The 14,798-nt window shown below is 35.6% G+C and overlaps 1 protein-coding gene across 40 annotated transcripts in view; it reads left to right on the forward strand.

The window, feature by feature from the left end:
* shot (dystonin-like protein short stop) overlaps positions 1–14,798 on the forward strand; it is an 888,743-nt gene that overhangs the window by 704,037 nt on the left and 169,908 nt on the right. For 30 of the 40 annotated variants that reach the window (XM_083113147.1, XM_083113158.1, XM_083113144.1 and 27 more), the window contains 7 exons: positions 472–495; positions 1,223–1,464; positions 4,319–4,547; positions 5,473–5,742; positions 7,730–7,904; positions 10,061–10,373; positions 11,592–11,712. In XM_083113147.1, coding sequence (XP_082969273.1) covers positions 472–495; positions 1,223–1,464; positions 4,319–4,547; positions 5,473–5,742; positions 7,730–7,904; positions 10,061–10,373; positions 11,592–11,712 — 1,374 coding nt within the window. The remainder of the gene's footprint in view (positions 1–471; positions 496–1,222; positions 1,465–4,318; positions 4,548–5,472; positions 5,743–7,729; positions 7,905–10,060; positions 10,374–11,591; positions 11,713–14,798) is intronic. The other 10 variants (XM_083113146.1, XM_083113179.1, XM_083113157.1 and 7 more) reach the window with 1 other exon arrangement.

A 14,798-nucleotide genomic window follows, 5' to 3' on the forward strand; every position in this document is an offset into this window, starting at 1 on the left:
ATTAGCATTAGTTCTGTATGTAGTGTTCAGTGCAAACTACAAGTGTATTACAAACTATTGCTTCTTAGCCTTTTCCCTTCACACTGTTCACACTATGTCATTTATATGTTGCTATCATCATTTTAAACTAGAGGTACAGCAATTCGAACTACTTTTTAGTTACTGTACTTATTTTTTTTCCATGGTCATTCTTTTGTGTAGTAATTTATGGTATTTTGTAGCTTAATGAAAGTAAAAACTTTTCACTTTGTATTTAGTTTTGATGGCATGTGACAAAACATAACTCTAATAAACTTTAGTTGCTCTCCGATAAGAGTGCTTTTTCCTCTATATGTTAGTTAATTATACTTCGAAATGGATGATCATTTTCAGCATATATTTGGTAACTGTAGAAAGCAGTACTTTTTGAATCGAAATTTGTAAATACTTAGTACAGTACTATGACATAGGATTTTTTCCTTACATGCACAGCGTTCTTTTGGGTCAGGATGTGAGGTTAGTGTGACAGATGGTTGCTGTGTGCTTTACTGTTTTTTTTCCTTTCAATATGCATGTCAGTTTCAGCATTTGTAGCTACAGTAGTGCATAGTATTGTTACTTGTTGCAACAGGTGTTTCTCTCTTAAAGTGAAACAAAATCAGGTTCGAGAATTTTAGTTGAATAGATGCTGTTATGCTATTTCACAACATGATTATATCATTTCTGGTTTTTATTGTAGTTACAACATGAATAGATTTATTTTTAGTATGGACTCTGGCATACATGTTTAATAAAACCATGTTTATACATTTTAAAATGAAGAATAAAATTCCATTATAAGGAAAATAAACAAAATAATATTCACAAAGAATCGTCATTTTGTTTTCATGACGTAGAGGTTGTGTTGAAAATCTATTCCTTCATGTACGTAAAATTTCGTAGCGTAGTTACACTGTAATATTGGAACACAATAGTGTTCTAGGGTTAAGGAAGAAATTAATTGTTTTTTGGTGTCATGGGTGGGACACATTAGAAAAGTAAATAAAAAAGGTTAAAGTAAATGAACAATTTGTACAATACCTTCTAACTTAATTATGTATAATATTTAAATTTTTATGCAAATGATGATTGTTCACTCGCAAGATAGGATAAAGTTTCAGCATTCCATTTAATATTAAAATTTGACATGGAATGTTCCAGATATTTGTTTATATTTATTAATGAGTAATCATTTATTCAACAGTCGTTGATGAGCGACCTGGAGAAACGAGAGATCCAGTTCAATGCTGTACAAGATCGAGGAGAATCTTTAGTGCTGCAACACCATCCTGCAGCCAAGTGCATAGAAGCATATATGGCAGCTATGCAGACTCAATGGTCTTGGCTACTGCAGCTGACACTTTGCCTGGAGAGTCATCTGAAACATGCTATTGTTTACCACAACTTCTATCAAGAAATTAAGGAATGTGACCAGTGGATATCAAAGTAAGTTATTTTTTAAAAAAAGATATGCATTGAAAATAGTGTTTTCTTTTTATTATTTAAAAGTGTGGGGATAATATAATTTCTTGCAATTTCATGTGTATGAAGCTGCAAGAAAAGCGGCCTCTTAATCAACATATGGTCAAATTCTAACAATCTATTCTTGTTACTTCAGTTATTTACTGTCCAGTCCTGATTAGCCTTTCTGTGCATAAAGTGGACTTAAAACAACAAATCAATCAATCAATTCAGTTATACCGTGTATGCGAGGGCTATATTGGAAAACAGTACAACAACATGGAATTTTGCATGTAATAATTTTAAAATCATGCTAGAAAATGTACAGAAAAGATTTCATTTTTGCACTTTAAGTTCAGACTTTTTAGATTTTATTATGTTTATTATAATTTGTTGATACACTTAAGCTTGGTCGTTAGGGTGTCTGACTACCATGCGAGAGACCTAGGTTCGATCCCCGGCATGGGAGAACCAGGATATTTTCCACCTGTTCAAGCTGCTCCGGCTCCCACCCAGCATTACCCTGGGGGGTAAAGGCAGCCAGGGACATAGTGCTGATCACATCACCCTCACCTTTGGTCGTGATCAAGAAAGTGTGGGGCCCTAACTCCATACCCCCCTATACGCATTCATGGCGTGGTGCAAAGCCATGGGGAGCACTTTACTTGTTTACTTTACTTTGAGATAAACTTAATATTTTATGCCTCTTGGATGGAAGAAATGCTATAGATTATAATTTTATTTGCAAATTAATTAATGGAAAACTTGTTATTCCCTACTTATTATCTAAAATTGCGCTAAGGACGTGTCACTACACGCTCGGAACTAACTGATCTGCAATTTCTGCCATTTCCCATTTAAGAAATAATAGGTATTTTAATTTTCTTATCACAATGCGACCATATTCCATCCCTTTGAAGGCTAATGACCTTTTATTATTAAAATAACATGTGTAATTTTACTACTTAATGTGTGTTTTAGTATAATTGATGGTACTGTAATTTTTTATTTCAACTTAAATTTGTGTTCTTAGTAAGTTTTATCATGTAGTCCTCATCATCATCCTTTGCAGTTTCCTGCCTCTGGCTGGGTCGGCATAGAAGTCAAGCCTCTCCATACTCCTCTCTTTCTACGGTGTTCCAATCTTGTCCTCTTCTCCTAACACTCTCCATTATGTATCTGCTCTTTCCACCAACATCTTGGCCTTATTCCCACTCCTTGTGCATGGTAAGCTCTTACTGGTAGTCTTTCTGCATCCATCCTCTTAGTGTGTCTGAACCATCACATCTGTGCCTGATCTATCGTGTCCTGAAGCTTCACCACACCCACTGTCTGTCGGATCTCCTCATTCCTTATTCTATCCCTTCTAGTCTTCCCCAATATACTCCTTAAAAATATCATCTCCACTGCCTGCATCTTTCTTTCGTCTCTCTCTGTCATTGTCAAAGTCTCTGCTCCATACATAATTATCATGTAGTATATTTATTTAATTTTTTATTTTGTATGCCATTTTTCTATTGTAATAAACTGCTGTATAAGGCTTGTATGCTGTTTTTCATCAGTATAATACAACACTAAATAAATAAATAAACAATATTTAAAAATTGGTCAAATCTTTCTTCAAATATATTGATAAGGTTAGATACCACGTTTGTTTACAACATGCAGTTTCATATCAAAGTAATGTAACCAGATTACTTCTGGAGCAATTGTTCCAGTGTAACCAAGAATGTTTGATTTTTATCACCGATCATGTCCTGTATTTATTCTCTAGTTTGGAATACATGCAAAGAACTCATTATAGCAAGATGTAAATCATTGCATATCGATATTGACCTAACTTGAAACATTGTTTATAAATCTGAGGAATATCCCAAAGTAAAACTTGATGGAACTTGCATCTGGAACCTTTTAGTGAGTTGATAATGAATCAACAACTCTATATGATCTGCTAAAAAATATGCTAACATTAGAGTGTGATGTGGGTGGCTGTACTTTGTCATCAATGATCACATGAAGGTAAATTGCCATGTTCCACCACATTTTACCATATGAAATTTTGGTTACTATACCGGAGACACCTATCAATGATTTATTTTGCAAATTTTTACATTGCTAACGTACTATTCTGCATTGCGGAACATTTCTTTAGGTGAAATAATGAATTTCTAACGAAAATAATGTCTATTTCTTACATTAACGAGTATTTACTGTTGTTCCTTATTTCCCACAAACCATCGACGGGTAGCCCCAAAAACCATTGACGTTAGCCCAAAACTTCACGATAACCCCACGAACCATCATGGGGATGAGGTATGCCTACGAGGTTAGGTTAGGTTCCATTAGCAGTCCTTTCGTTCAATTTAGCATATACGGACAATAAGAGAGCGTATTGTGCTCTAGTGCAGAAAGCAAATTGCGGCTGCAGCAATAGCGCATCGGAAATAGATTTTCGTAGAAAACCACATGTATTCGCATTAAAATGGATCAAAACTACATTCCCGAACATCAACAACGCTACAGAAAATGATTTTCGTAAGTACTTTCTCCTGTAAATTTGAAGAAATCAGTCTCCGGTATAGTAATGTGTTACCGAAATTTTCATTGTTTAAATCATGCGGTTTTCATTGTTTAAAACATTAAATTTCTGTGTTCTCTGCAATTGCATCACTCAATAATTTCATGAATAAATTTTGCTGGTTGAGTAATACCAGCTTGTTAAATTTCATTTATATAATATGCTGTAGTAGTACAATCTTTCTTTCCCTTTGCAAGAGCACTTGATACAGCATATTAGATAGTTTTTCTCTGCCATGAACAAATGTTCTATTTTTTGCAGGAGAGATGAAGTGCTGAACACTACCTACAGCCAGTCTGAATTTTCGCTGGACGAGGGTGAAAGGTTGCTGAAGGGAATGCAAGAATTACGTGAAGACCTGAATCACTATGGAGATATTGTACAGACTCTTGTGGAGCAGAGTAAATCAATTGTGCCACTTAAGCAGAGAAGACAACCTGTGACACGACCCCTGCAGGTTACTGCCATATGTGCCTATAAACAAATGAATGTAAGTATTTTATTTCCATTTAGAATAAGTGCCTGGTGTATGTCCCATTTGCTGATTTTAATGAACATCTGTGTTTACAAGGGCAGTGCGAAATGATAAAAATGTTGAAAAAGATAAATGCTCCAGTGCTCAAAAGTTGTGGTGGTTAACAGTCAGTGTGCCACAGTTTAGATCATTTTTGATTCAAGGATATCCCAATCTGCACTTTTATATTATAATCTAGATTTTTAGCAGAAAATCTAAATTCTTGACATTTCTTCAATTTTTTTTTTTTTAAACAAATTCGTCCTTCACTTTCAAAGTTTTATCATTTATGGACCTCAGATAAGTGGAAGAAGACTATAAAAGGATATTAATCTGTAGAGAATACACCTTGGCTCAGAGGCATACTTCCCATTTTGATGGGCAATAATACAATTTATGTTTAGTTGAGGACTTCATGATTAGCATATTGCATTCTGAGTATCATAACCATTCAATAATATCGATTCTTTGACTCAAAAATTACCTGGTGTGTGTCCATACATCAATACTGATAATTTTACTGATCTGATATATCTACAAAAATCCTAAAATTTAGTGCAATATTCTGCCATTTTGTTATATTTTTTATGGATATAAACATACTACATCCTTTTCCTAATTTATTTAAAGTAAGTCTAAATCTTCAGCTTCTTTTGCATTTCTGTCATATTGTTACATACAATTAGTAAAGAGATTAATGAACATTCAGGTTCTTCAAGAACCATTCGGATTTTCTGTCACATTGGTAGAATATCAGTTATTGGTATTGGTAAATTCTACATCGGTACTTCATCGGCATTAGTAAAAATTTCATATCTGTCCATCCCTAATTTGCAGACATTAATTTTGTGATAGTTTCCTCTAAAACCATGGTACTAACCTAAATTTTTCCCATTCTCAGATTTCAATTGACAAAGGTGAACAGTGTGTCCTCCATGATAACTCCCAGAGAGTTCGATGGAAGGTCACCAACTCCTCAGGAGTGGAGAGTACAGTGCCTGGTGTATGTTTCCTCATTCCTCCCCCGGACAAGGAAGCTATTGACTCAGCGGAAAGGCTGCGAAGGCAGTTTGATCGATGCATAGCTTTGTGGCAGAAGAAGCAACTGCGGATGAGACAGAACATGATCTTTGCTACCATCAAAGTAGTGAAGAGCTGGGACTTGGCTCAGGTAATTCTTTTCTGCATATTGTTCCTTAGATAAGTTTTAACAACTTGAAAGGGAAGTTTTCTGTTGGTCTAGATTTTCTTGTCTTCTAAATTTGTTACATTAAATTTACTAATATGTAACTTCGATTTTACGAGGGCACACTGAAAAGTAATGCCTCCTATTTTTTTTTTGACTGTGTAAAGACATTTTGGATTTTGAGCAACCATGCATTGTACTCTTCAGACTTTCTCCCTTCTTCATTCCAAGTTTCAAACTTCTATCACCAGGGGTTGCTGAACTAGAGTGAGGAAAATGGCAACATGTAACCATACTATGTTGGTGCACCTGAAACTGCATGTGGTGACAGTTTTTCTAACAGCAGCAAATGTGTCCCCCAATTGACATTCATCAGAGAATGAAGGCTTTTTATGGCAATGAATGTGTAACGTCAGTACTGTATGATGATGAGCTGTTCATGCTCATAATGAAATCCCTGTCGAGGAACTCTGAACGTGTGTGACAAAGAACTTCTTGCGAGTTGAGAGTGCTAATGCAGAGGTTTTCATTATGAGCTTGAACAGCTCAACATGATACAGTACTGACGTTGCACATTCATTGCCATAAAAAGCCTTCATTCTCTGATGAATGTCAATTGGGGGACACATTTTCTGCAGTTAGAAACTCTGTCACTCACACACAGTTTCAGGTGCACCGACATAGTATGATTACATGCTGCCATTTTCCTCGCTCTAGCTCGGCAACCTCGGGTGATAGAAGTTTGAAACTTGGAATGGAGAAGGGGGAAAATCTGAAGAGTACAATGCATGGTTGCTCAAAAACAAAATGTCTTTACACAGTCACAAAAAATTAGAAGCCATTACTATTCAGCATGCCCTCGTACATTACATAAAATGTAAGATGTGGAAAAACGTAAAATGTGGGAAAATTTTACAACACTATCCCATGTTGGACCATGAGAATTGAATGTATAACACAGGAAAATGTAAAATTATCGTTTCACTGTATTGTTTACTTGTTTATAGCCAACAGTAACAAATACAGTCCAACACAAAAAAATAGCACCACTGAGTTTGTGCTCCGCTATGAATTATGTGATCTGGCAACTGGACGATATAGAAAACATTTTTTTTTTATTCCAAGCCTGTGAACCTTACAAGAGCAAGGGTGGAGCCATGGTCACATACAGGATGGGTAAAAATCGTAATTTTTATTAAATCATGCTAAGCATGTAATTTTTAAGAGTGGTGCTATTTTTTTATGACACTGTATTTAATATTTTGATGTTGGTTACATACCATCAGTTTCACAATAATCAATTGTGTAGACATCGAACTCTCACTGACTTTGTTTCCGTGCACAGGACAATATTCACTTCATGAAAAAGTAAACATTTTAAAATCCAAGGGCAATATCAATATAGCTGCTACTTTGATTAATTGAATTAGGTTATTTCATTTTATTTTTCTGCCACTTTTGGCTAATTGCGATTATGAAGATGAGGGTTGAAATGACGAAGTTACTGATGGAACGCTCACAATGAACACCAATGACCAGGTTCGAATCAGGAACCCCCTGGTGTCAGTGTGCCGTGCTTATCACTCTGCCACGAAGGTCAGCAAATATAGCTACTTCTATAGCTGCATCAACCTTAACTATACATTTCATATAGCAGAGGCATAATCCAAATTATTACTTTAACAAAAATTTTCTTTAAAACATACAAATGTAAATCCTACAGTTTGTTCTTTAAATGAATGAAATACTGATCTGAATCGTTGCAAAATTAACACTTGTGTACTTGAAGAAACTAAGAGTGAAAACAATTAATTATACTTCCATTTACATGCATTATGCTTGGTTTAAATGATAATGGAAAACTTGCAATTATGAAATAATCACATGGTGAGTGGAATATGCACATGTTCATTTTTAGATTAAGAATTGGTCCGAACTGTTAAATTAATTCAGTATGTTTTTTATCCCTTAGTTCTTAGCCATGGGTCAGGATCAACGAAATGCCATCCGCAAAGCATTGAATGAAGATGCTGATAAACTTCTGCAGGAGGGAGATCCTAACGATCCACAGCTTAGAAGACTGAAGAGAGAGATGGAAGAGGTCAACAGATTGTTTGATGAATTCGAAAGAAGAGCAAAAGCAGAAGGTATGTTGTTTGAAACAGTATTCTTAAGTATTTTCGAATCTTCATGCTAGAAACTAAATTACAAACATGATGACAGTAGAAAACTTCTTATGTCACGTCCTGGCAACATATTTGTTGAAAATACTAACAAAAAAAAACAAAACAGCATGATGAAAAACACTTAGGGAGTTCTTCCGAGCTTTCGACTCCTTCACGGAGTCATCTTCAGGACTGGTCGAGGGAAGATGGAGTGGACGCGGTTGTAGTTTCACTGGCCAGCGGAACTACAACAGCGTCCACTAAGTCTTCCCTTGACCAGCCCTGAAGATGACTCCGTGAAGAAGTCGAAAGCTCGGAAGAACTCCCTAAGTGTTTTTCATCATGCTGTTTGTGTGTTTTTAACAAATACAAACATGACATTTAACATAAAACTATGTAATTTAACATTATGCAACTCTATTACAATTTCTGTTCTTTCTTTGCAAGACCAGAAATATAAAATTAATTTTATAGCTTTGTAATGTTCAATTATGCAATGTTATGTTCAATGTAATGTTAAAAAGTCTTGCTTGATTCAAAGTTTTGTTCATAAAAAGAACATATTTTGTGTTAACCTGTTCTTCCAATGTGAAATTCGAATTTATATTCAGAATAGGACAGATAAATCAGTACTCTATCACTATTGGTGGATACAGGGATATAACTCATCTATAAGCAATAATGCAGTTCAAAATTCTACCTTTTTGTTATTTTTGTAAATATAAATATATACTTCATATATTAATTCATATTTTCAATAAATTAAAAATACGAAACTTTGTATACTTACGTGAAATGAGTATCTATTTTGTGCAACGACGTTTCAGAAACAACTGTTTCCTTCTTCAGTTTCTATTCTCGGCTATCCGAAATATACCGTAACCTCGTCAAATCTGTCATTCGTCAGGAAAAAGGAAACTCTACAAATTTGGTAAAGGTAAAATTTGGAAAACACTTCTAAAACTGTTGTTACCCCCATGCTCTCTCTCATTTGTTAAAACTTTCGCGTCCCTTCTTTTTTAATGTTTTAGTTGTACATAGGACTTTTAGTGCAAAGGTTTTATAGTGTTGCGATGTTGCACAAAATAGATACCCATATCACGTAAGTATACAAAGTTTCATATTTTTAATTGAAAATACGAATTAATATATATAAAGTGAGTAAGTCGCACATATCGTGAATTATGAATTTATACTTCATATGCTGTGGTTTTGTAGAGTAAATTCCTAAAAAGACAAGTTATTTTTGAAAGACTAATCAATTGCAGTCATCTGTTGACCAACATTATAAAGGAGGTTAATCAACCAATCATGTTTTTCAGTGAATATTCTCAATGTGTATACAGGATTGGTAGAATATCAGTTACTAGTATCATTAAATTTCATATTGGTACTTTGATACCAACAAAAAATTGATATTGGTACATTCTTAATGTTCGGAAACACAATAACACTTGTCATAATTTTACATCAAATACAACCGTAGGCAAATTGTCCACCATGTTCGTTCATTCTGTTTTCCATAATGTGAGGTTAAGAATTGAAACAGAAAGCTAGAATAGGCAAAAAATACAATTTCATTTCTAAAAATGCACAGAATGAAGAAGAAAAAACAGAAATATGTATGGAATACTGTTGTCATTACGGTTGATTGTACCTTCAATTACAGATTATTTAAAGTAATGATTGGTTTGTTAAATTAGCGAAAGATGAAACTGAAGTTTCAAAATACTACTTTATACTATCCTGGAAATAATGCAAATTGCAAAACGACATCTATTTTAATATTCCATTTTTTTTTTTTTAAAAAAAGTGGTAGTTACAATCTCTTGCTCATACCTGTTATGTCTGTATAAATTGTTTAAATGACCTTACCAATGTAGCCCTTAAAAATGAACTTGTGCAGCAGCAAAATGTTGAGAATATATTAAAATATATCACAGAAGAAAGATTTAAACAAATCAAAGCATGTGTATGGAAATATCTTGCTGCATTTAAAGTCACACAACATGAATTAAATTATGATGTTCAAGTAGCAGTATCAGTGGATATCAGTAAGAGTTCCAGATTCAGTGTAAGCAGTATCAATACAGCAGAAGGGAGAATCTACACCCATTTATATTTTTTTTACCTTGCAGAAGATTCAAAGAGTGCTGCCCGACTATTTAATGAACAAATCACAGCCCTGCAAGCAACCTTGGATGATGCTGAGCATACCCTGATTTCAAGGACGAACGCAGCCTTACCTCGAGATCTGGACTCCCTCGAGCATCTTGTGGTCGAACACAAGGAGTTCGAAACGCAGTTGCAGTCATACGAAGTGGAAATAAACACAGTGCAGGCAACATTCAAGAGCGTTGCCCGCAAAACAGCCACGATGCAGACCAAGATGGACAAGTGCCTGGCAAAATGGAACAACTTGTGGAACGTATCGCATTTGTACATTGAAAGGTAAGAATTTTAAACAGCATTTGCCTTGTTTGTTACAGAGTGGTTACAAATTATTTAGTGCATTTCGCAAAAAAACAACCGAAGAAATATATATTCCTGTTCCTTTCTAGCTTTCGATTCTTGCAAGAAATGAAACACATTCTTGATTTTTTCCTAGAGGAGGAATTCTACAATTCGAGCAATATGCACGTACAAGAATAAAAAAATACAAATCTCTCTCTCTCTCCCTCCCTCCCTCTCTCTCCCCTCCCCTCCCCTCCCCCCTTCCCCGCTCCAGAATGGGAGAGGGATACATACACACCACACACAAATTTTATATATACATATATTTTGACCATTATCCCACCATTAGATTTCTGTTATTTAACTTAAGTTCCAAAAGTATTCATAATTCAAATGTGCTCAATAATTTGCGACTCAGTTGTATTGTAGGAAGAACTCTTGCCTTCAGTGCAAATGATCCCGGATTAGATTCTCAGTGGGAACCCACAAAATTTTGGTGTTGACCCAGTATCATGAGTACAACTAAGGAGCTACTTGAAAATAATTAGTAGCAGGCTTCTGTCATGAAAGCAACAAAACAGCTGTGATCGTATTTGATGGACTGACCATGCGTCACCCAGGGGAAAATGTGTTCTGGCAGGTGACTTGTGCTTAGAGGGCTGTTGAGTCTTTGAATTTGGTTAGTTTAGATTTGATGTACAGTTGTAAGAAACTCTTACCACTTGGCTAGTGAGAGAGGAAAGCTGAAAGGACTAAGAATCACTAAAATTGGCCAAAAAAAGACTAAATAACTATTGAAAGTAATTGTGAATAATTCTATATCTTTACAGCTTGTGTTTTTTAGCTCTTAATTAATATTTAAAAAATGATATGTTTTAGCTTTAAATTAATATTTTAAAAAAAGCATTATCTAGAGAGGTAACCTTTTTTCTAATGTTTCCTGTATAACTTCTCACCAGTGGCAGCGATTGGGGGGAGGGGGGGACGAGGGGGACAGTTGCCCCTCAAATTTTCACCACTTTTGCCTCTGCACTATGCTAAACCTTATCTACAAAGGAAAATATACTGTCTTCCCCCCTCATTTTGCCCCCTTCCCCCTAGGTTTTGGAACCCAATCGCCGCCACTGCTTCTCACTATAATCTTGTGTTGATACAATTTGTTATTTATAGTTTAGTGTAAATGTTTTTATTCATACTTCATTCTCTTAATTTCAGACTAAAATGTGTTGAAATTGTCCTCTCGGGACTTGAGGAAGCCACCAGTGTTGTATCAGAATTTGAAATGAAACTGGCTTCATATGATCACATGCCTTCCGATAAGGAGTCACTCCAAATAGTAAGTACACATTGCTTCTTGAACATTGAGTAAAGCGTACCACATTTTGTTAAAGGAAGAATGTTAGTTATATTCCTAGATAAATGATTGAAAATTAATAGATATTGACTCTGTATCATACTGGCCGCCACATACGAATGCTGTAACTTCAGATTTATTGAGTGGCAGAATGCTGTGCATCATGGGCGTAACTTGGGACCTAATTTTGAGGGGACGTAATCAAACTTGGGCCTAATTTTGAGGGGGCAGAATTAAAATTGGGTATAATTTTGAGAGGACATAATTGAACTTGGGTATAACTTTGAGGGGTCAGAATTAAACTTTGGTATAACTTTGAGGGGTCAGAATTAAACTTTGGTATAACTTTGAGGGGTCAGAATTAAACTTTGGTATAACTTTGAGGGGGCAGAATTAAACTTTGGTATAACTTTGAGGGGGCAGAATTAAACTTGGGTATAACTTTGAGGGGTCAGAATTAAACTTGGGTATAACTTTAAGGGGTCAGAATTAAACTTTGGTATAACTTTGAGGGGGCAGAATTAAACTTTGGTATAACTTTGAGGGGGCAGAATTAAACTTTGGTATAACTTTGAGGGGGCAGAATTAAACTTTGGTATAACTTTGAGGGGTCAGAATTAAACTTGGGTATAACTTTAAGGGGTCAGAATTAAACTTGGGTATAACTTTAAGGGGTCAGAATTAAACTTTGGTATAACTTTGAGGGGGCAGAATTAAACTTTGGTATAACTTTGAGGGGGCAGAATTAAACTTTGGTATAACTTTGAGGGGTCAGAATTAAACTTGGGTATAACTTTGAGGGGGCAGAATTAAACTTTGGTATAACTTTGAGGGGGCAGAATTAAACTTGGGTATAACTTTGAGGGGGCAGAATTAAACTTTGGTATAACTTTGAGGGGGCAGAATTAAACTTTGGTATAACTTTGAGGGGTCAGAATTAAACTTGGGTATAACTTTAAGGGGTCAGAATTAAACTTGGGTATAACTTTAAGGGGTCAGAATTAAACTTTGGTATAACTTTGAGGGGGCAGAATTAAACTTTGGTATAACTTTGAGGGGGCAGAATTAAACTTTGGTATAACTTTGAGGGGTCAGAATTAAACTTGGGTATAACTTTAAGGGGTCAGAATTAAACTTGGGTATAACTTTAAGGGGTCAGAATTAAACTTTGGTATAACTTTGAGGGGGCAGAATTAAACTTTGGTATAACTTTGAGGGGGCAGAATTAAACTTTGGTATAACTTTGAGGGGGCAGAATTAAACTTTGGTATAACTTTGAGGGGTCAGAATTAAACTTGGGTATAACTTTAAGGGGTCAGAATTAAACTTGGGTATAACTTTAAGGGGTCAGAATTAAACTTTGGTATAACTTTGAGGGGGCAGAATTAAACTTTGGTATAACTTTGAGGGGGCAGAATTAAACTTTGGTATAACTTTGAGGGGTCAGAATTAAACTTGGGTATAACTTTGAGGGGGCAGAATTAAACTTTGGTATAACTTTGAGGGGGCAGAATTAAACTTGGGTATAACTTTGAGGGGGCAGAATTAAACTTTGGTATAACTTTGAGGGGGCAGAATTAAACTTTGGTATAACTTTGAGGGGGCAGAATTAAACTTTGGTATAACTTTGAGGGGGCAGAATTAAACTTTGGTATAACTTTGAGGGGGCAGAATTAAACTTTGGTATAACTTTGAGGGGTCAGAATTAAACTTGGGTATAACTTTAAGGGGTCAGAATTAAACTTGGGTATAACTTTAAGGGGTCAGAATTAAACTTTGGTATAACTTTGAGGGGGCAGAATTAAACTTGGGTATAACTTTAAGGGGTCAGAATTAAACTTGGGTATAACTTTAAGGGGTCAGAATTAAACTTTGGTATAACTTTGAGGGGGCAGAATTAAACTTTGGTATAACTTTGAGGGGGCAGAATTAAACTTGGGTATAACTTTGAGGGGGCAGAATTAAACTTGGGTATAACTTTGAGGGGGCAGAATTAAACTTTGGTATAACTTTGAGGGGTCAGAATTAAACTTTGGTATAACTTTGAGGGGGCAGAATTAAACTTGGGTATAACTTTAAGGGGTCAGAATTAAACTTTGGTATAACTTTGAGGGGGCAGAATTAAACTTTGGTATAACTTTGAGGGGTCAGAATTAAACTTGGGTATAACTTTGAGGGGGCAGAATTAAACTTTGGTATAACTTTGAGGGGGCAGAATTAAACTTGGGTATAACTTTGAGGGGGCAGAATTAAACTTGGGTATAACTTTGAGGGGGCAGAATTAAACTTTGGTATAACTTTGAGGGGGCAGAATTAAACTTTGGTATAACTTTGAGGGGGCAGAATTAAACTTTGGTATAACTTTGAGGGGGCAGAATTAAACTTGGGTATAACTTTGAGGGGGCAGAATTAAACTTTGGTATAACTTTGAGGGGGCAGAATTAAACTTTGGTATAACTTTGAGGGGGCAGAATTAAACTTGGGTATAACTTTGAGGGGGCAGAATTAAACTTGAGGCTAATTATGAGGGGGCAGAATTAAACTTGGACCTAATTTTTTTTTTTTTTGGGGGGGGGTGTAAAATCAAACCTGGGGTTTAAGTTTGTGGGAAGAGACTAAAAGTTTTCCATCCAATAGAAACAGCATTCAGGATTATTAGTTAAATAGCTGTGATGTTTGCAAAATCACAAATATTAGTTTTTATTACTTTCCTCCTCAGGTCCCCTAACTTGCTTATTTTAATAAACAAACCTGATTTTTTTTTTGGGGGGGGGGGGCAAGTGCCGTACTTGCCCTTGCCAAGTTACGCCTGTTGTATGCATTACATGCTAAGAAGGTGTATCATATCACCAGCAGTTTACCATTCATGCCCATTGTCAAGTTAACATATAGAGGTAGAGAAGTAATGTAAAATAACCAGAATGTGTGAAGATAAAGACATGTATAAATGATAAAATGAAGGGGCCTCCCTGATGGCACAGTGGTAGCGTTGTTGCCCTGTAATCAAGGGGTCCCGGGTTCGATGCCCGGTGGAGGCACATGGCACAGTGGTTTGGATCCCACTTTAA

Source organism: Lepisma saccharinum, chromosome 27 (genome assembly GCF_977018435.1).
Source record: "Lepisma saccharinum chromosome 27, izLepSacc3.1, whole genome shotgun sequence".
Taxonomy (NCBI): domain Eukaryota; kingdom Metazoa; phylum Arthropoda; class Insecta; order Zygentoma; family Lepismatidae; genus Lepisma; species Lepisma saccharinum.